Source organism: Mustelus asterias, chromosome 3, assembly GCF_964213995.1.
Source record: "Mustelus asterias chromosome 3, sMusAst1.hap1.1, whole genome shotgun sequence".
Classification (NCBI taxonomy): domain Eukaryota; kingdom Metazoa; phylum Chordata; class Chondrichthyes; order Carcharhiniformes; family Triakidae; genus Mustelus; species Mustelus asterias.
Genome location: NC_135803.1, coordinates 6,371,042 through 6,392,053, shown reverse-complemented (window position 1 = coordinate 6,392,053; position 21,012 = coordinate 6,371,042). Strand labels below are relative to the sequence as shown.

At 42.5% G+C, this 21,012-nt stretch overlaps 2 protein-coding genes across 2 annotated transcripts in view; both read right to left on the bottom strand.

Annotated features, from left to right (window-relative positions):
* LOC144485739 (IgGFc-binding protein-like) overlaps positions 1–11,780 on the bottom strand; it is an 80,261-nt gene extending 68,481 nt beyond the window's left edge. Inside the window, exons 1-18 of the mRNA XM_078203848.1 lie at positions 11,601–11,780; positions 11,233–11,317; positions 10,605–10,673; positions 9,543–9,787; positions 9,169–9,452; positions 8,767–9,044; positions 8,036–8,634; positions 7,381–7,942; positions 6,935–7,134; positions 6,433–6,813; positions 6,031–6,317; positions 5,320–5,600; positions 4,361–4,612; positions 4,182–4,319; positions 3,837–4,093; positions 3,469–3,553; positions 2,841–2,909; positions 265–512 (exon numbers count right to left, since the gene is read on the bottom strand). Coding sequence (XP_078059974.1) covers positions 265–512; positions 2,841–2,909; positions 3,469–3,553; positions 3,837–4,093; positions 4,182–4,319; positions 4,361–4,612; positions 5,320–5,600; positions 6,031–6,317; positions 6,433–6,813; positions 6,935–7,134; positions 7,381–7,942; positions 8,036–8,634; positions 8,767–9,044; positions 9,169–9,452; positions 9,543–9,787; positions 10,605–10,673; positions 11,233–11,317; positions 11,601–11,780 — 4,500 coding nt within the window. The remainder of the gene's footprint in view (positions 1–264; positions 513–2,840; positions 2,910–3,468; positions 3,554–3,836; positions 4,094–4,181; positions 4,320–4,360; positions 4,613–5,319; positions 5,601–6,030; positions 6,318–6,432; positions 6,814–6,934; positions 7,135–7,380; positions 7,943–8,035; positions 8,635–8,766; positions 9,045–9,168; positions 9,453–9,542; positions 9,788–10,604; positions 10,674–11,232; positions 11,318–11,600) is intronic.
* A 312-nt stretch (positions 11,781–12,092) lies between these two features.
* On the bottom strand, positions 12,093–17,657 carry LOC144485732 (IgGFc-binding protein-like). The gene is made up of 10 exons (XM_078203835.1): positions 17,310–17,657; positions 16,936–17,219; positions 16,534–16,811; positions 15,809–16,401; positions 15,328–15,709; positions 14,702–14,901; positions 14,200–14,580; positions 13,798–14,084; positions 13,087–13,367; positions 12,093–12,376 (listed from the first exon to the last, which is right to left on the bottom strand). Exons 1-10 carry the CDS (start codon positions 17,655–17,657, stop codon positions 12,093–12,095), a joined length of 3,318 nt encoding a protein of 1,105 aa, XP_078059961.1.
* Between the last annotated feature and the right edge of the window lie 3,355 nt (positions 17,658–21,012).

Genomic DNA, 21,012 nt, shown 5'->3' with positions numbered 1-21,012 from the left:
TTACTTTTTTAAGGGTAAACATGGTTTTATATTCCAGCTATGAGAAGATTGGTACTGGTGAGCATCTTAAATTAAGACAACTGTTTTATATCTGATTTTCTGTCTCCTCCAGCCCTCTTCACAACACTAGCCCAGAGATGCAACAAAAAATGCAAATTCTGACTCTACTGGCACATTGTTCTATTGGATCTCTGAACAAGATCTAAGGCAGACCCTGCATCGATCTATGAAGAATCAAAGATAATACAGAGTAAACTCACATACCAGAACTTGATGATTTTTCATGATTGAAAGGGTGTTGTTGTGGACAAACACGTGGACAGACTTCACCCAGGATACTTTGGTGTTGGTACCTCTATGTTCATTGGTAGTTGATACATCAAAGTAAGGGAGCACTGAAGAGTCATTGCATAATTTGGACAACACATATGTGCATGTTCCCATGAAGTGGTGAACACGTGTGTCATAAGTATTGTAGTGTGGATCTCCAGAAGCACTGCATACACCATGACCTTCACAGAAAATCAGCCAGTTAATTGGAGTTATTTACCATTCTGTTAGATAGCTGTCATCATTTATAATTTGGACACTTTTTGGCCCATAGGATATATCAACAGTTTATAATGGGAAAAACAAACCCTTCACAAAGCTGTCTTGTGGAACATTCTTTTTTCCATTAATTTACTCCCTTATACATTTCTTGAAGACTTTGACTCACTGCTATGGTAAATTCGAGATGTGGAGATGCCGGCGCTGGGCTGGGGTGAACACAGTAAGAAGTCTCACAACACCAGGTTAAAGTCCAACAGGTTTATTTGGTAGCAAATACCATAAGCTTTCGGAGCGCTGCTCCTTCGTCAGATGGAGTGGAAATGTGCTCTCAAACAGTGCACAAAATCAAGTTACAGAATACTGATTAGAATACTAATACTAATCAGTGTTCTGTAACTTGATTTTGTGCACTGTTTGAGAGCACATTTCCACTCCATCTGACGAAGGAGCAGCGCTCCGAAAGCTTATGGTATTTGCTACCAAATAAACCTGTTGGACTTTAACCTGGTGTTGTGAGACTTCTTACATGGTAAGTTCCCACAGGCAGGGAGTACTCCATAATACCTGGGCCAAGCAGTTACTCTTTATAGATGAACCTCAGTGATGAATGTTGGCAGCTTAAACACACACGCAACAATTTTAGTGCTTCTGCTCTTATCCAGTGAAGCCATAGAAGGAAGACCAGGCTATGAACATAATGGCTCCCTATTAATCAGGGAGGCATAGAAATGCATTTCTCAAATATCAATATTTAGAATTATTAATTATAGTTCTCTAACTTTTATTGGTGACCAATGTCAAGACTTTAATTTGGTTTGGCCATGCATTCAACATTTCTGTTTGCTGAGCTCATTACATAGAGAAGAAGAATAAACACAGGGTGAGATCTAGCAGCCCTGTTTGCTGCAGGCGCAAATCCCATTGTGGATGCCAAATCACGTGAGGTCAAGTGAATATTATAGATCTTGGTTTCAGATTTTCCCTGTGCCCCGCCAGAAATGGCATGAACTTAACTTGCATGATTTTAAATAAATTTTTATACTATTAAACAGCTTTACACAATAGTGTCGCCTCTCTGGCATGTGACGTCATGCCAGCATGAATCACGATTGGTCTTCACAAATAAAAACCAGTCATGATGGCCAAACTGGGTGCTCAGAGATACATAGTGGCCCTGGGTTTGAGGTCTAAGACTGGGCACTGCACCTTGGCACACTGGCAGTGCCAGGAGGCACATGGGGGGGGGGGCGCTCTGGCAGAAAAGTAACCCTCCTCCAGTGGTTGGAGGGGTTAATCTAACCCTACATCAAGGGGATGGGTTCCCTTACATGTTGTGGGAGTGAGAGGGATGAGTACTGATGGCAGCAAGGGTGGGGGATAGAGGGTAGAGTCCCAATGACAGCAAGAGAGAGTGGCCCCGATACTTCAGTGGAAGGGAAGGGATCCCCGATGCTTGTAGAGATGTTCCTCGCTGCCCATGGAGGGGTTGGGAGAACCAATCTTAAACCTTTAAAGATGGCGCCCCGATCCCGCGAGAACTGGCCTTGCCGGCTTTATCAGGCTCCACCCCATCAGACTGACGGCATTTACCACGTCCCCAGATTTTGAATGCCAAAAGATCTGGTCTGAAAATGTTTCCGTGCCGATAGAAAGAAACATGGACTTTTTCAGTTAGACCCAGACACTTAGCCATTCTTGGGAACATCCCACACATAGAAACAAACAGGGAAGATTATGGGAACAATGCCCAATGTCAAGATATACAAGATAGTGAAAAGTGTAACCTTCATACTATTTACCAACTCTTGGTAAAACAAGTTGATCCCAACGAGATGTGTGCAAAGCAAATTAAATTGAAGGATTATTCCCAAGTGACCAACCACTGTGATACATGAATTATGAAATAAGATCAGTTTTTCCAGAAATTAACAGAATCATTTGTCTGGCTAAAGTAATAAAATCAAAATTTCAACTTGCAACCCATCATTAATGAGACTGCAATAAGAATTGAAGTAAACGGTTTTGTGGAGTACCAGTACCCTACTACCATTCCGCCTGCATCAGAATTAATTTCTGGTGACAAGACCCATTGTCATTTCTAAAAAATAAAATGGCATCTGTAATATTTTGACTCAATTGATCAAAACTGATTAAATGGTTAATACAAATATAGGATGGGTGAAAAAATAGCAGTCTCTAATTATCTACCAGCAACACAAAGTCAATGAGATTGCAATAAGAATGGCACAACCAATATCCCACATCTCATATTGGCTGCTTTCATTTACCTGTTGTGTCAGGAGTCATGGTGCTGGCTGTAGTTGGAGTGCTCATTGTGGCTGTTGTGTCACACATGTCTGCAGAGAAAACATGGTAAAAAGTCAGAAGAATCTCCATGTTATAAACAAATCAAGTCAACTTTCCACACTCACCCAATGTGGAAAAAGAAAAAGGACAACACGTTATGAGGAGAGACAGGAAACACCAAAGCTAAAACCAATGCTGGCCACAGAGAGGTTGTTTCCTCTGTCTGGCAAATCTCAAACACAGGAACACAATCTCAGGGTAATGTGTCGATCATGTCGGATTGTAATGAGAAGAAATTATCTCACTCTTGGAATTGTGAATCTTGCAATTCTCCATCCAAGAATGCAGTGGATTTGCCAGCGTTGACTATACTTCCGGCCGACATAAAAGGATTTTGGAAATCTCAGGGAGTCAAGGGACCTGTGGAGCAGCTTGGAAAGTGGAGTTGAGGCTGACGACCAGCTATGAACACATTCAATGGACTAGCTGGATCAAGGGCTGCATAGTCTGCTCCTGCTCCAATTGCTTAAGATCTCATCTTCATCAATGTTTAAGTCACATAGCCAATGAATCACAATATAGCTCAGAAAACTAGTCATGTCTACAAACCTCCACAACATCCAGGATGGAAGGAGATGTCATCCACAGCAACATCACTGCGATAGTCATTGCCCCGGACTGCTTCAATGAGGATCTGTAAGAGAAAGCATCAAAATATCAGCGTGTAGCAGATAGCAACAGCAAGTCAAACAATACAATTTCAGTATCTCCCTTTCAGTAACACTGGGGAACAGGGTGAATACATCAATTTGTTGATACAACCACAGATATCTCCTCTGATTTAAAATTAACAAGTTCAATGTTATTTGAAGATGTAGAACCTTTATTGGATTTCCGACTGATGTTGCATATTGCCCGAGTTCATCACATAACAAAAACCAAAAAGAAATCACACAAATATTTTTCAGATAGTTTACCCGAGAATTTCCTGAGAGCTGCAGGCCCACTTCTCCTGCCATCCATTTGTTTCCCTTATTTCCTGTCTTCGACCACATTAGTGCTGGTATCCCACCTTCAACCTGGTAAACTTTCAAAGCCATGCTATAAGCCACTCCATACATGTGGTACCAGAATCGCAAGCACTGAGCTCCTGTCATTTTGCATGGAGAACTGACCAGTTGTGCTCTGTCTCCTTCACTGCCGTCATTTCCTTCAATGTAGATGTAGTAACCACCTGGACACACAATTATGCTCACTGGTTAGAAACAAATCTTCTGCTCTTCCCACCCCTAAAGGTAAGATAAGCATCTCACATCGCCTACCTGCCGTGGTGTGGTCATAAGACGGGCCTGTGTGAATTGACGGTGTCGAACCACTGATGCGTTTCCAGTCCAAATTATCTGTCTTGGATTGAGTCCAATTGCACAGACCAACATCAAAATTACAGTCCAACGCACAACCTGTGGGTTTCATACACAACAGTTATTTGCATCTTTAATACCTGCAGCGTTAACCAGAAATGAAAACAGGTAAAACCATCGCAAGGAAGTTCCATAGGAATCACAATCATCTCGACTGGAAACAGTTTGAAAATTCTTCACACTTCCTTTCAAAGAATACATGCCAATACGACAGAGCAAATCAATGACAGAATTATTCAATTCATGCAAGAAAAGGCAGAATATCTTACATTCCTTATAACTGACATACTGGGTGTTGCTGCTCTGCAGACTGCACTTTGGTGATGAGATTCCTGTGTTGGAAATCATGTATATTCAATCACCAAATACAGTGTGCTAGGAGGATTTGGTTGCTTTTCATTGGGCAGTATGTGAATAGTCAAATAGAGTTCCATTTTTATGAGTTACCCAGCCTCTGCAAAATTAACAAGTAGATTCAGTGGCCCAGAAGAATTAGTCCTTTCTGTTGTAGATCCACACTACAACCATTCAGCACGAGATTGACTGAATCGTTTGTTCTTGTCCTAATGATGTTCCAGAAACATCACCCAAAACGTACTCGAGCGATCACATTTCAATTGATGACCAGAAATGAGCAAATATTTCAGAATTACTATTTCAAAAGGACCTGTCCTGAATATATATCAAAGAATGGTAAAAAGTGATGACCTCAACATCAAGAGAATAAGTCAAGTCAACTATTCATGGACACAGCTAATTATTAATAATGGGAATGTGTTTGGAAGGGAAATTGTGATTTATCCATACAACTCATTAGGAGTCATCGAGGTTTACAGCATGGAAACAGGCACTTCGCCCCAACTTGTCCATGCCGCCCTTTTTTTTAAACCCCTACGCTAGTCCCAATTTCCCGCATTTGGCCCATATCCCTCTGTACCCATCTTACCCATGTAACTGTCCAAATGCTTTTTAAAAGAAGGAGGTTTGAGAAATAAAATAGTGGAAAAGAACAAGTAAAGATACGTGATATCAAACTTACTTTTCTCAACACAGCCACTCTGTTCCATCCAGTCTCCCAGAACAACACCAGCTGCTTCACAGGCTGAAGCATATGATGCCAGAGCATTGCACAGCAGCACAGAATCTCCTCCAGTAGCACAGTGATCATACACACAACTTTCAAAGTACAACTGGGGAGGAATATACCAGTGACAATCTTTGAAAGGACCATCGTTTGCCAAAATAATTTTGCAGTATTCCTCAGCCTCTTCATTTGATGATGGCTCACAGGTGGGTGGTGGTAGAGCGGTTTGATTACACCTGTGCAAGGAAAATCAGGTATAATTTCTGTCCTCAAGAAAGAAAGCTCTCATTTTAATTCATCATCCTCAAACGTCAATGGATAGATATAGGTGCTGTCAAAATAGTTCCCTCAGAATACATCCAAAGGCATGATGTCCTTCGATGATGCCTCTGTGATATTTCAATGTCATATGTGCTAATAACAATACTGGAAAATTGGTTTCAAGTATTCACTGCAAACCACAGTGATTGAACACAACCAACAGCACCTGTTCATGTGGACATTGACAGGAAATCCCAGACTTGCCATCGTGCAAATTAGTTGTTTTTACATCAATCGACTGCTCCGCTTACTGTACTTACTGCCATAGCTCCCCACTCTCTGCAAAGGTCTTGCGAGTTACACTGCATTTACCTTAATTCACAATACGGTGCAGGAAATACTCACAGCCAGTCATCATCAGGAACTCTCCAGCTGTTTCCAAACTGATTGGAATCCAAGGCTAAAATTCCATCAGGTTGCAAGAAGTCGTCGAGCTGGTCATAAGTATAGGTACCACACAAGCCACACAGCTGTCCTTTGTATCTCTCATCCACCATGACAAACAGTTCGGCGTCGCCATTAAACTTCAGCTGAAGACCAAAGTCTGTCTGGACCGTGACAAATGATCCCTCCAATGATACTCTTACTGAAGAATGGAGATTCACAGGGAGCTCAACCCTCACCCCATTCACCTAAACAAAACATTACCAAGATTAGTGATACAACAGTAACAAAGACAGGAACTACCATATAATATTCAACATTATATTCATTCAGAAAACACCACCGATCAGAGACATCACTCACATAAACAAGCTTATTTTTCCTCACAGCAACATGAAGGTCATCAAGTCGCAAAGCAATGGAATTAATAGCAGACCACATTGGGCTGCCTCTGTGTTCGTTCCTACTTGTCACAGAAAACTGAACGGATGTGTTTCCACAAGTCTCAGTTACGGTATAATTACAGGCACCCTGGAAGTGGTACAGTTTCCTGTCAAATGTCGTATAGTGCGGGTCTCCGTATATGTGGCAGTTTGCAGTGTCCGCTCGGTAACATCCCAAATTTCCATCCTGCACTTTGCAGATTTCCTCTGCTCCACAAGATGCTGCTTCGCACACGACGTGGTCATTTCCAGTGCATCGGCAACGCTTTAGACATCCCTCTTCCCAGAACATGGTCCCTTTCTGACAGACAAAGAGTAAGTGTTATTTTCAAAATTGCTCCATACTCCTCAGGTAAGCAGAAAGACGCACACAGAAGGATCAAATGGCACCAAAGCCACTTACTACTGCCCGTACAACTTACTTCATAGTATTTGTTGTTGTAGACGCAGCCACAGTTCTCAACAGGCACACAGGAGCTTCCACTGAGAACAGTACTCATGTTACATTCACAGTCCTCCACACAGGGCTTGCTGCAGTTTTCTGGAGCAAAACGGTCTGTGCATGTGGCTGGACAAGCACTGGCACATGCATTGTAGTGGCTATTAACTGGACAGCTGACAGCTGAAAGCAAAGAAGGTACAAGAAAAGCTTTCAGGTTTCTGAGACGAGAAAATGGTTACAATTATGAGACAACTCAGAAGGAAGGAAAAGCCACACACACACAAACACACACACGACAAATTGAATTAAAAGAACTGGAACAGCAAGTCTGGAACAAAATAACGCAATATCACAAAAACAGTGACATTTCTCAGGCACATGAAGGAAATAATAAAGCTAAAACAACAGGAGATAGCAAATACATACGACAGAAAGTGGAGTTTCTCCACAATGGAATGGTCACTCCTGCACTTTGACACGCTTCTGCATAGATTTGGAGGGCACTGCACAGAGCATCTTGGCTTCCTGCCAACAGGCACAGTTCGACAACACAGCTTTCAAAGATACCAATAGGATTTATTACAGAGTGGCACTTTACAAATGGACCTTGTTGACTGGTCATCAGGCCACAGAAATCATCGCTCTGGTACAGCTTCTCATCAGCAGGCTCACATTCCTCAGGGTTGACTGGGTCACAACCTGGATCATCTGGCGGCACCTTCCAGCTATTTCCAAACTCATTCGAATCTTTGGCTTGCTCTCCATCAGGTTTCATGTAATCATCCTTCCTCAATCCATTGTAGTTACCGCACATACCACAAGTCTGATTAAAATAACTACTCGGTACTTTCACTTCCACCGAATGATGGGTGTCATAGGAAACACTGAGCCCAAAGTCTGTCACCAGGACCACGTATCTTCCACTCCTACTCACACTCACGGTGCCATTAACTCGCGTCACAGGTAACGTCATCCAAACTTCATCAACCTGAGAGCAAGTTCCAATTGAGGAATGATTCAGAATAAATTCAGTTTAAAATGCAGAATTTCACAAAACACAACCGAGCAATAAGACACTTACCAATACACGGTGAGGTTCACTCTTAACAATCCAAACAGTGTGGCCATGAACAGCTACTCGAACTTTTTGAACGTAAGATACTTTCGCATTGCCCCGATTTTCATTTTTCGCTTCGATGTTGAAGTATGGAAGAGATGAGGAATTTGTGCAAAGCTTGGCGATCGTATAGGTGCACGTCCCCATGAAGTGATGGGTCGCTTTGTCAAACGTATTGTAGTGTGGGTCATTATGAACTCTGCAGATGCCATATGCATGTGGGTAGCAACCTGGAACTCCGTTTGCAACTCCGCAGAATGAATCCGTAGCACACCCTGAACTCCAGCACATCAGTTTACTGCCCTTCGAAGGACATCGACATTTCATTGAACATGTATCATCCGTCCAGAATTCAGATCCCACCGGGTAGTGTTTGTCTTCAGACCAACAGCCACATTGACCACTTGGCACACATCGGTCGTTGTAGAAAATGTAACCACTGTCACACACACAGCCTTCTACACATGGCTGGGAGCAGCTGGAGGGAGCATTGGGATTGACACAAGTAGCTGGACAGGCTGAGCCACACTGCTCATAGTGACTATTCACTGCACACTTCAAAGCTAGAAACGGAATTCAAAAGATCACGCATTAATGACCTTGCCATTAAATCCCTTCCGTATAACATGAAAACCCAAATGGTTCCAACGGAAGTACAATTTATACATCGAGCAATAAAGAATCAAATCACTTACGGCAGAAGGTCTCATTCCTCCAAGCTTCCACTCTCACTCCCTTCGACTGGCATGTATCTGCGTAGGACTGCAAACTACTGCACAGAGACCCTGTATGCAGGTCTAATGCACACAGATCATACACACAGCCCCCAAAATAATCCGTGGGGTCTACGACAGAGTGGCATCCCTTGAAGGGACCACGTGAATCCACGATTATTCCACAGTAAGATTTACTTTCTATGATGCGCTTTTCACCATCAGTACAATTTGGTTCAATGCCAATGTCAGGAACACACCTGCAAAAACAGCAGCATCACCAATGAGAACCGGTTAAAGCTATAAATTTCTGCAAGCAAATGCCATCAAAAACCTGCATTGATGAAGGAACAAACGCAACCTGAACACTTTCATACGATGTACCTTGTATCATTGTGTGTTTGCCAGCTGTTTCCCAAGCTGACGGAATCGGGCTCCATCACTCCATCTGGATTGAGGAAATCGTCTGTTCTGTCATCGTTATAGTTTCCGCACATTCCACACACTTTCCCCTTGAAGACACTGCCAAGAGTTACCTCTGCTCGATGCATCCCATCAAACCTCACCCTCAGTCCAAAACTGGTGCGAACAACCACATACTTTCCACTTAGGCCAACATCAACACCAGGAGCGAGTGACACAGGCAGCACCTCCACTTCTCCATCGACCTGGAGACACACAAACATTGATCCACCGATTCTTCAAAAAAACGACCGTTCAAAGTACTTGATAAAGATACGAAAATATCAAACTCTTACCTTGACCACGTGTCCCTTCTCTAATGTTATTCTGTGATTGTAAACATTGACGTTGACATGTTTGACGTACGATACATAGGAATTCCCTGATCTGTGCTCATTTGCAGCTTCAACGTTGAAATAGGGCAGATTACTGTTGCCGTCACAGAGTTTTGATAAGGTATATGTGCATGTTCCCATGAAGTTGAGAGCTTGCTTATCAAAGGTGTTGTAGTGAGGATCACCTTGTACAGTGCAGGATGATTCTAAGAATTGTAAAACAAAGATCAATTGGTGGTACCACCGTACATCCAGGACCAAATTCAATTCTTTTACACTCCACCCCACTGCTCTTTTCTTTTTCCACATGTTGACTACATTGTGACTGCTATCTTTTACTGACAAGGTATTGTTGTCACTCTGTCACATCACTAAATCACTCAGCTCCTTCTCAATGATTCCATCCTGCCAGGATTTATGCTCCTGTCACTAGCATTTCCCTGTCCATTTCAGGCAACACAATCCTGAATGGCTGGATTTCTCCTGCTGCTCCTTCAGTTTGTGCCATGTAACAGGTCCCCTGTTAAATGTACTAAACCTGCTTGATAACTGAAAAGCTCTTTGAGCAGATAAACAAGTGATACTCACAAGAGTACAGCCCAGCAACATCTACTAGACCATCCAAACATACTCATATCACACCTAATCTTCAATTACAGTTAATAACCAGGCATATACACAATTGGGACATTTGGCAAAATCTTCTGTTCTCCCTGGTGACAAGCTTACAGGCAGGAAGGCATTGAAGTAAACGGTTTTGTGGAGTACCGGTACCCTACTACCATCCCGCCTGCATCAGAATTAATTTCTGGTGACAAGACCCATTGTCATTTCTAAAAAGTGGAATGGCATCTGTGATATTCCGACTCAATTAATCAAAACTGATTAAATGGTTAATACAAATATAGGATGGGTGAAAAAATAGCAGTCTCTAATTATCTACCAGCAACACAAAGTCAATGAGATTGCAATAAGAATGGCACAACCAATATCCCACATCACATGTAGGCTGCTTTCATTTACCTGTTGTGTCAGGAGTCATGGTGCTGGCTGTAGTTGGAGTGCTCATTGTGGCTGTTGTGTCACACATGTCTGCAGAGAAAACATGGTAAAAAGTCAGAAGAATCTCCATGTTATAAACAAATCAAGTCAACTTTCCACACTCACCCAATGTGGAAAAAGAAAAAGGACAACACGTTATGAGGAGAGACAGGAAACACCAAAGCTAAAACCAATGCTGGCCACAGAGAGGTTGTTTCCTCTGTCTGGCAAATCTCAAACACAGGAACACAATCTCAGGGTGAGGTGTCGATCATGTCGGATTGTAATGAGAAGAAATTATCTCACTCTTGGAATTGTGAATCTTGCAATTCTCCATCCAAGAATGCAGTGGATTTGCCAGCGTTGACTATACTTCCGGCCGACATAAAAGGATTTTGGAAATCTCAGGGAGTCAAGGGACCTGCGGAGCAGCTTGGAAAGTGGAGCTGAGGCTGAAGACCAGCTATGAACACATTCAATGGACTAGCTGGATCAAGGGCTGCATAGTCTGCTCCTGCTCCAATTGCTTAAGATCTCATCTTCATCAATGTTTAAGTCACATAGCCAATGAATCACAATATAGCTCAGAAAACTAGTCATGTCTACAAACCTCCACAACATCCAGGATGGAAGGAGATGTCATCCACAGCAACATCACTGCGATAGTCATTGCCCCGGACTGCTTCAATGAGGATCTGTAAGAGAAAGCATCAAAATATCAGCGTGTAGCAGATAGTAACAGCAAGTCAAACAATACAATTTCAGTATCTCCCTTTCAGTAACACTGGAGAACAGGGTGAATACATCAATTTGTTGATACAACCACAGATATCTCCTCTGATTTAAATTTAACAAGTTCAATGTTATTTGAAGATGTAGAACCTTTATTGGATTTCCGACTGATGTTGCATATTGCCCGAGTTCATCACATAACAAAAACCAAAAAGAAATCACACAAATATTTTTCAGATAGTTTACCCGAGAATTTCCTGAGAGCTGCAGGCCCACTTCTCCTGCCATCCATTTGTTTCCCTTATTTCCTGTCTTCGACCACATTAGTGCTGGTATCCCACCTTCAACCTGGTAAACTTTCAAAGCCATGCTATAAGCCACTCCATACATGTGGTACCAGAATCGCAAGCACTGAGCTCCTGTCATTTTGCATGGAGAACTGACCAGTTGCGCTCTGTCTCCTTCACTGCCGTCATTTCCTTCAATGTAGATGTAGTAACCACCTGGACACACAATTATGCTCACTGGTTAGAAACAAATCTTCTGCTCTTCCCACCCCTAAAGGTAAGATAAGCATCTCACATCGCCTACCTGCTGTGGTGTGGTCATAAGACGGGCCTGTGTGAATTGACGGTGTCGAACCACTGATGCGTTTCCAGTCCAAATTATCTGTCTTGGATTGAGTCCAATTGCACAGACCAACATCAAAATTACAGTCCAACGCACAACCTGTGGGTTTCATACACAACAGTTATTTGCATCTTTAATACCTGCAGCGTTAACCAGAAATGAAAACAGGTAAAACCATAGCAAGGAAGTTCCATAGGAATCACAATCATCTCGACTGGAAACAGTTTGAAAATTCTTCACACTTCCTTCCAAAGAATACATGCCAATACGACAGAGCAAATCAATGACAGAATTATTCAATTCATGCAAGAAAAGGCAGAATATCTTACATTCCTTATAACTGACATACTGGGTGTTGCTGCTCTGCAGACTGCACTTTGGTGATGAGATTCCTGTGTTGGAAATCATGTATATTCAATCACCAAATACAGTGCGCTAGGAGGATTTGGTTGCTTTTCATTGGGCAGTATGTGAATAGTCAAATAGAGTTCCATTTTTATGAGTTACCCAGCCTCTGCAAAATTAACAAGTAGATTCAGTGGCCCAGAAGAATTAGTCCTTTCTGTTGTAGATCCACACTACAACCATTCAGCACGAGATTGACTGAATCGTTTGTTCTTGTCCTAATGATGTTCCAGAAACATCACCCAAAACGTACTCGAGCGATCACATTTCAATTGATGACCAGAAATGAGCAAATATTTCAGAATTACTATTTCAAAAGGACCTGTCCTGAATATATATCAAAGAATGGTAAAAAGTGATGACCTCAACATCAAGAGAATAAGTCAAGTCAACTATTCATGGACACAGCTAATTATTAATAATGGGAATGTGTTTGGAAGGGAAATTGTGATTTATCCATACAACTCATTAGGAGTCATAGAGTCATCGAGGTTTACAGCATGGAAACAGGCACTTCGGCCCAACTTGTCCATGCCGCCCTTTTTTTTAAACCCCTACGCTAGTCCCAATTTCCCGCATTTGGCCCATATCCCTCTGTACCCATCTTACCCATGTAACTGTCCAAATGCTTTTTAAAAGAAGGAGGTTTGAGAAATAAAATAGTGGAAAAGAACAAGATACGTGATATCAAACTTACTTTTCTCAACACAGCCACTCTGTTCCATCCAGTCTCCCAGAACAACACCAGCTGCTTCACAGGCTGAAGCATATGATGCCAGAGCATTGCACAGCAGCACAGAATCTCCTCCTGTAGCACAGTGATCATACACACAACTTTCAAAGTACAACTGGGGAGGAATATACCAGTGACAATCTTTGAAAGGACCATCGTTTGCCAAAATAATTTTGCAGTATTCCTCAGCCTCTTCATTTGATGATGGCTCACAGGTGGGTGGTGGTAGAGCGGTTTGATTACACCTGTGCAAGGAAAATCAGGTATAATTTCTGTCCTCAAGAAAGAAAGCTCTCATTTTAATTCATCATCCTCAAACGTCAATGGATAGATATAGGTGCTGTCAAAAAAGTTCCCTCAGAATACATCCAAAGGCATGATGTCCTTCGATGATGCCTCTGTGATATTTCAATGTCATATGTGCTAATAACAATACTGGAAAATTGGTTTCAAGTATTCACTGCAAACCACAGTGATTGAACACAACCAACAGCACCTGTTCATGTGGACATTGACAGGAAATCCCAGACTTGCCATCGTGCAAATTAGTTGTTTTTACATCAATCGACTGCTCCGCTTACTGTACTTACTGCCATAGCTCCCCACTCTCTGCAAAGGTCTTGCGAGTTACACTGCATTTACCTTAATTCACAATACGGTGCAGGAAATACTCACAGCCAGTCATCATCAGGAACTCTCCAGCTGTTTCCAAACTGATTGGAATCCAAGGCTAAAATTCCATCAGGTTGTAAGAAGTCGTCGAGCTGGTCATCAGTATAGGTACCACACAAGCCACACAGCTGTCCTTTGTATCTCTCATCCACCATGACAAACAGTTCGGCGTCGCCATTAAACTTCAGCTGGAGACCAAAGTCTGTCTGGACCGTGACAAATGATCCCTCCAATGATACTCTTACTGAAGAATGGAGATTCACAGGGAGCTCAACCCTCACCCCATTCACCTAAACAAAACATTACCAAGATTAGTGATACAACAGTAACAAAGACAGGAACTACCATATAATATTCAACATTATATTCATTCAGAAAACACCACCGATCAGAGACATCACTCACATAAACAAGCTTATTTTTCCTCACAGCAACATGAAGGTCATCAAGTCGCAAAGCAATGGAATTAATAGCAGACCACATTGGGCTGCCTCTGTGTTCGTTCCTACTTGTCACAGAAAACTGAACGGATGTGTTTCCACAAGTCTCAGTCACGGTATAATTACAGGCACCCTGGAAGTGGTACAGTTTCCTGTCAAATGTCGTATAGTGCGGGTCTCCGTATATGTGGCAGTTTGCAGTGTCCGCTCGGTAACATCCCAAATTTCCATCCTGCACTTTGCAGATTTCCTCTGCTCCACAAGATGCTGCTTCGCACACGACGTGGTCATTTCCAGTGCATCGGCAACGCTTTAGACATCCCTCTTCCCAGAACATGGTCCCTTTCTGACAGACAAAGAGTAAGTGTTATTTTCAAAATTGCTCCATACTCCTCAGGTAAGCAGAAAGACGCACACAGAAGGATCAAATGGCACCAAAGCCACTTACTACTGCCCGTACAACTTACTTCATAGTATTTGTTGTTGTAGACGCAGCCACAGTTCTCAACAGGCACACAGGAGCTTCCACTGAGAACAGTACTCATGTTACATTCACAGTCCTCCACACAGGGCTTGCTGCAGTTTTCTGGAGCAAAACGGTCTGTGCATGTGGCTGGACAAGCACTGGCACATGCATTGTAGTGGCTATTAACTGGACAGCTGACAGCTGAAAGCAAAGAAGGTACAAGAAAAGCTTTCAGGTTTCTGAGACGAGAAAATGGTTACAATTATGAGACAACTCAGAAGGAAGGAAAAGCCACACACACACAAACACACACACGACAAATTGAATTAAAAGAACTGGAACAGCAAGTCTGGAACAAAATAACGCAATATCACAAAAACAGTGACATTTCTCAGGCACATGAAGGAAATAATAAAGCTAAAACAACAGGAGATAGCAAATACATACGACAGAAAGTGGAGTTTCTCCACAATGGAATGGTCACTCCTGCACTTTGACACGCTTCTGCATAGATTTGGAGGGCACTGCACAGAGCATCTTGGCTTCCTGCCAACAGGCACAGTTCGACAACACAGCTTTCAAAGATACCAATAGGATTTATTACAGAGTGGCACTTTACAAATGGACCTTGTTGACTGGTCATCAGGCCACAGAAATCATCGCTCTGGTACAGCTTCTCATCAGCAGGCTCACATTCCCCAGGGTTGACTGGGTCACAACCTGGATCATCTGGCGGCACCTTCCAGCTATTTCCAAACTCATTCGAATCTTTGGCTTGCTCTCCATCAGGTTTCATGTAATCATCCTTCCTCAATCCATTGTAGTTACCGCACATACCACAAGTCTGATTAAAATAACTACTCGGTACTTTCACTTCCACCGAATGATGGGTGTCATAGGAAACACTGAGCCCAAAGTCTGTCACCAGGACCACGTATCTTCCACTCCTACTCACACTCACGGTGCCATTAACTCGCGTCACAGGTAACGTCATCCAAACTTCATCAACCTGAGAGCAAGTTCCAATTGAGGAATGATTCAGAATAAATTCAGTTTAAAATGCAGAATTTCACAAAACACAACCGAGCAATAAGACACTTACCAATACACGGTGAGGTTCACTCTTAACAATCCAAACAGTGTGGCCATGAACAGCTACTCGAACTTTTTGAACGTAAGATACTTTCGCATTGCCCCGATTTTCATTTTTTGATTCGACGTTGAAGTATGGAAGAGATGAGGAATTTGTGCAAAGCTTGGCGATCGTATAGGTGCACGTCCCCATGAAGTGATGGGTCGCTTTGTCAAACGTGTTGTAGTGTGGGTCATTATGAACTCTGCAGATGCCATATGCATGTGGGTAGCAACCTGGAACTCCGTTTGCAACTCCGCAGAATGAATCCGTAGCACACCCTGAACTCCAGCACATTAGTTTACTGCCCTTCGAAGGACATCGACATTTCATTGAACATGTATCATCCGTCCAGAATTCAGATCCCACCGGGTAGTGTTTGTCTTCAGACCAACAGCCACATTGACCACTTGGCACACATCGGTCGTTGTAGAAAATGTAACCACTGTCACACACACAGCCTTCTACACATGGCTGGGAGCAGCTGGAGGGAGCATTGGGATTGACACAAGTAGCTGGACAGGCTGAGCCACACTGCTCATAGTGACTATTCACTGCACACTTCAAAGCTAGAAACGGAATTCAAAAGATCACGCATTAATGACCTTGCCATTAAATCCCTTCCGTATAACATGAAAACCCAAATGGTTCCAACGGAAGTACAATTTATACATCGAGCAATAAAGAATCAAATCACTTACGGCAGAAGGTCTCATTCCTCCAAGCTTCCACTCTCACTCCCTTCGACTGGCATGTATCTGCGTAGGACTGCAAACTACTGCACAGAGACCCTGTATGCAGGTCTAATGCACACAGATCATACACACAGCCCCCAAAATAATCCGTGGGGTCTACGACAGAGTGGCATCCCTTGAAGGGACCACGTGAATCCACGATTATTCCACAGTAAGATTTACTTTCTATGATGCGCTTTTCACCATCAGTACAATTTGGTTCAATGCCAATGTCAGGAACACACCTGCAAAAACAGCAGCATCACCAATGAGAACCGGTTAAAGCTATAAATTTCTGCAAGCAAATGCCATCAAAAACCTGCATTGATGAAGGAACAAACGCAACCTGAACACTTTCATACGATGTACCTTGTATCATTGTGTGTTTGCCAGCTGTTTCCCAAGCTGACGGAATCGGGCTCCATCACTCCATCTGGATTGAGGAAATCGTCTGTTCTGTCATCGTTATAGTTTCCGCACATTCCACACACTTTCCCCTTGAAGACACTGCCAAGAGTTACCTCTGCTCGATGCATCCCATCAAACCTCACCCTCAGTCCAAAACTGGTGCGAACAACCACATACTTTCCACTTAGGCCAACATCAACACCAGGAGCGAGTGACACAGGCAGCACCTCCACTTCTCCATCGACCTGGAGACACACAAACATTGATCCACCGATTCTTCAAAAAAACGACCGTTCAAAGTACTTGATAAAGATACGAAAATATCAAACTCTTACCTTGACCACGTGTCCCTTCTCTAATGTTATTCTGTGATTGTAAACATTGACGTTGACATGTTTGACGTACGATACATAGGAATTCCCTGATCTGTGCTCATTTGCAGCTTCAACGTTGAAATAGGGCAGATTACTGTTGCCGTCACAGAGTTTTGATAAGGTATATGTGCATGTTCCCATGAAGTTGAGAGCTTGCTTATCAAAGGTGTTGTAGTGAGGATCACCTTGTACAGTGCAGGATGATTCTAAGAATTGTAAAACAAAGATCAATTGGTGGTACCACCGTACATCCAGGACCAAATTCAATTCTTTTACACTCCACCCCACTGCTCTTTTCTTTTTCCACATGTTGACTACATTGTGACTGCTATCTTTTACTGACAAGGTATTGTTGTCACTCTGTCACATCACTAAATCACTCAGCTCCTTCTCAATGATTCCATCCTGCCAGGATTTATGCTCCTGTCACTAGCATTTCCCTGTCCATTTCAGGCAACACAATCCTGAATGGCTGGATTTCTCCTGCTGCTCCTTCAGTTTGTGCCATGTAACAGGTCCCCTGTTAAATGTACTAAACCTGCTTGATAACTGAAAAGCTCTTTGAGCAGATAAACAAGTGATACTCACAAGAGTACAGCCCAGCAACATCTACTAGACCATCCAAACATACTCATATCACACCTAATCTTCAATTACAGTTAATAACCAGGCATATACACAATTGGGACATTTGGCAAAATCTTCTGTTCTCCCTGGTGACAAGCTTACAGGCAGGAAGGCATTGAAGTAAACGGTTTTGTGGAGTACCGGTACCCTACTACCATCCCGCCTGCATCAGAATTAATTTCTGGTGACAAGACCCATTGTCATTTCTAAAAAGTGGAATGGCATCTGTGATATTCCGACTCAATTAATCAAAACTGATTAAATGGTTAATACAAATATAGGATGGGTGAAAAAATAGCAGTCTCTAATTATCTACCAGCAACACAAAGTCAATGAGATTGCAATAAGAATGGCACAACCAATATCCCACATCACATGTAGGCTGCTTTCATTTACCTGTTGTGTCAGGAGTCATGGTGCTGGCTGTAGTTGGAGTGCTCATTGTGGCTGTTGTGTCACACATGTCTGCAGAGAAAACATGGTAAAAAGTCAGAAGAATCTCCATGTTATAAACAAATCAAGTCAACTTTCCACACTCACCCAATGTGGAAAAAGAAAAAGGACAACACGTTATGAGGAGAGACAGGAAACACCAAAGCTAAAACCAATGCTGGCCACAGAGAGGTTGTTTCCTCTGTCTGGCAAATCTCAAACACAGGAACACAATCTCAGGGTGAGGTGTCGATCATGTCGGATTGTAATGAGAAGAAATTATCTCACTCTTGGAATTGTGAATCTTGCAATTCTCCATCCAAGAATGCAGTGGATTTGCCAGCGTTGACTATACTTCCGGCCGACATAAAAGGATTTTGGAAATCTCAGGGAGTCAAGGGACCTGTGGAGCAGCTTGGAAAGTGGAGCTGAGGCTGAAGACCAGCTATGAACACATTCAATGGACTAGCTGGATCAAGGGCTGCATAGTCTGCTCCTGCTCCAATTGCTTAAGATCTCATCTTCATCAATGTTTAAGTCACATAGCCAATGAATCACAATATAGCTCAGAAAACTAGTCATGTCTACAAACCTCCACAACATCCAGGATGGAAGGAGATGTCATCCACAGCAACATCACTGCGATAGTCATTGCCCCGGACTGCTTCAATGAGGATCTGTAAGAGAAAGCATCAAAATATCAGCGTGTAGCAGATAGCAACAGCAAGTCAAACAATACAATTTCAGTATCTCCCTTTCAGTAACACTGGGGAACAGGGTGAATACATCAATTTGTTGATACAACCACAGATATCTCCTCTGATTTAAATTTAACAAGTTCAATGTTATTTGAAGATGTAGAACCTTTATTGGATTTCCGACTGATGTTGCATATTGCCCGAGTTCATCACATAACAAAAACCAAAAAGAAATCACACAAATATTTTTCAGATAGTTTACCCGAGAATTTCCTGAGAGCTGCAGGCCCACTTCTCCTGCCATCCATTTGTTTCCCTTATTTCCTGTCTTCGACCACATTAGTGCTGGTATCCCACCTTCAACCTGGTAAACTTTCAAAGCCATGCTATAAGCCACTCCATACATGTGGTACCAGAATCGCAAGCACTGAGCTCCTGTCATTTTGCATGGAGAACTGACCAGTTGCGCTCCGTCTCCTTCACTGCCGTCATTTCCTTCAATGTAGATGTAGTAACCACCTGGACATACAATTATGCTCACTGGTTAGAAACAAATCTTCTGCTCTTCCCACCCCTAAAGGTAAGATAAGCATCTCACATCGCCTACCTGCCGTGGTGTGGTCATAAGACGGGCCTGTGTGAATTGACGGTGTCGAACCACTGATGCGTTTCCAGTCCAAATTATCTGTCTTGGATTGAGTCCAATTGCACAGACCAACATCAAAATTACAGTCCAACGCACAACCTGTGGGTTTCATACACAACAGTTATTTGCATCTTTAATACCTGCAGCGTTAACCAGAAATGAAAACAGGTAAAACCATCGCAAGGAAGTTCCATAGGAATCACAATCATCTCGACTGGAAACAGTTTGAAAATTCTTCACACTTCCTTTCAAAGAATACATGCCAATACGACAGAGCAAATCAATGACAGAATTATTCAATTCATGCAAGAAAAGGCAGAATATCTTACATTCCTTATAACTGACATACTGGGTGTTGCTGCTCTGCAGACTGCACTTTGGTGATGAGATTCCTGTGTTGGAAATCATGTATATTCAATCACCAAATACAGTGCGCTAGGAGGATTTGGTTGCTTTTCATTGGGCAGTATGTGAATAGTCAAATAGAGTTCCATTTTTATGAGTTACCCAGCCTCTGCAAAATTAACAAGTAGATTCAGTGGCCCAGAAGAATTAGTCCTTTCTGTTGTAGATCCACACTACAACCATTCAGCACGAGATTGACTGAATCGTTTGTTCTTGTCCTAATGATGTTCCAGAAACATCACCCAAAACGTACTCGAGCGATCACATTTCAATTGATGACCAGAAATGAGCAAATATTTCAGAATTACTATTTCAAAAGGACCTGTCCTGAATATATATCAAAGAATGGTAAAAAGTGATGACCTCAACATCAAGAGAATAAGTCAACTATTCATGGACACAGCTAATTATTAATAATGGGAATGTGTTTGGAAGGGAAATTGTGATTTATCCATACAACTCATTAGGAGTCATAGAGTCATCGAGGTTTACAGCATGGAAACAGGCACTTCGGCCCAACTTGTCCATGCCGCCCTTTTTTTTAAACCCCTACGCTAGTCCCAATTTCCCGCATTTGGCCCATATCCCTCTGTACCCATCTTACCCATGTAACTGTCCAAATGCTTTTTAAAAGAAGGAGGTTTGAGAAATAAAATAGTGGAAAAGAACAAGTAAAGATACGTGATATCAAACTTACTTTTCTCAACACAGCCACTCTGTTCCATCCAGTCTCCCAGAACAACACCAGCTGCTTCACAGGCTGAAGCATATGATGCCAGAGCATTGCACAGCAGCACAGAATCTCCTCCTGTAGCACAGTGATCATACACACAACTTTCAAAGTACAACTGGGGAG

What these genes read in the sequence shown, in the direction of transcription:
- LOC144485732 (XM_078203835.1), bottom strand. Translation starts at nt 17,657, where the DNA reads ATGTGGAAAAAGAAAAGAGCAGTGGGGTGGAGTGTAAAAGAATTGAAT. An exon ending in CCTGATGACCAGTCAACAAG is followed by an intron (nt 14,902 to 15,327) that starts GTCCATTTGTAA and finishes CTTTGCTTTCAG; the next exon opens with CTGTCAGCTGTCCAGTTAAT. An exon ending in GGAAAAATAAGCTTGTTTAT is followed by an intron (nt 14,085 to 14,199) that starts GTGAGTGATGTC and finishes TGTTTTGTTTAG; the next exon opens with GTGAATGGGGTGAGGGTTGA.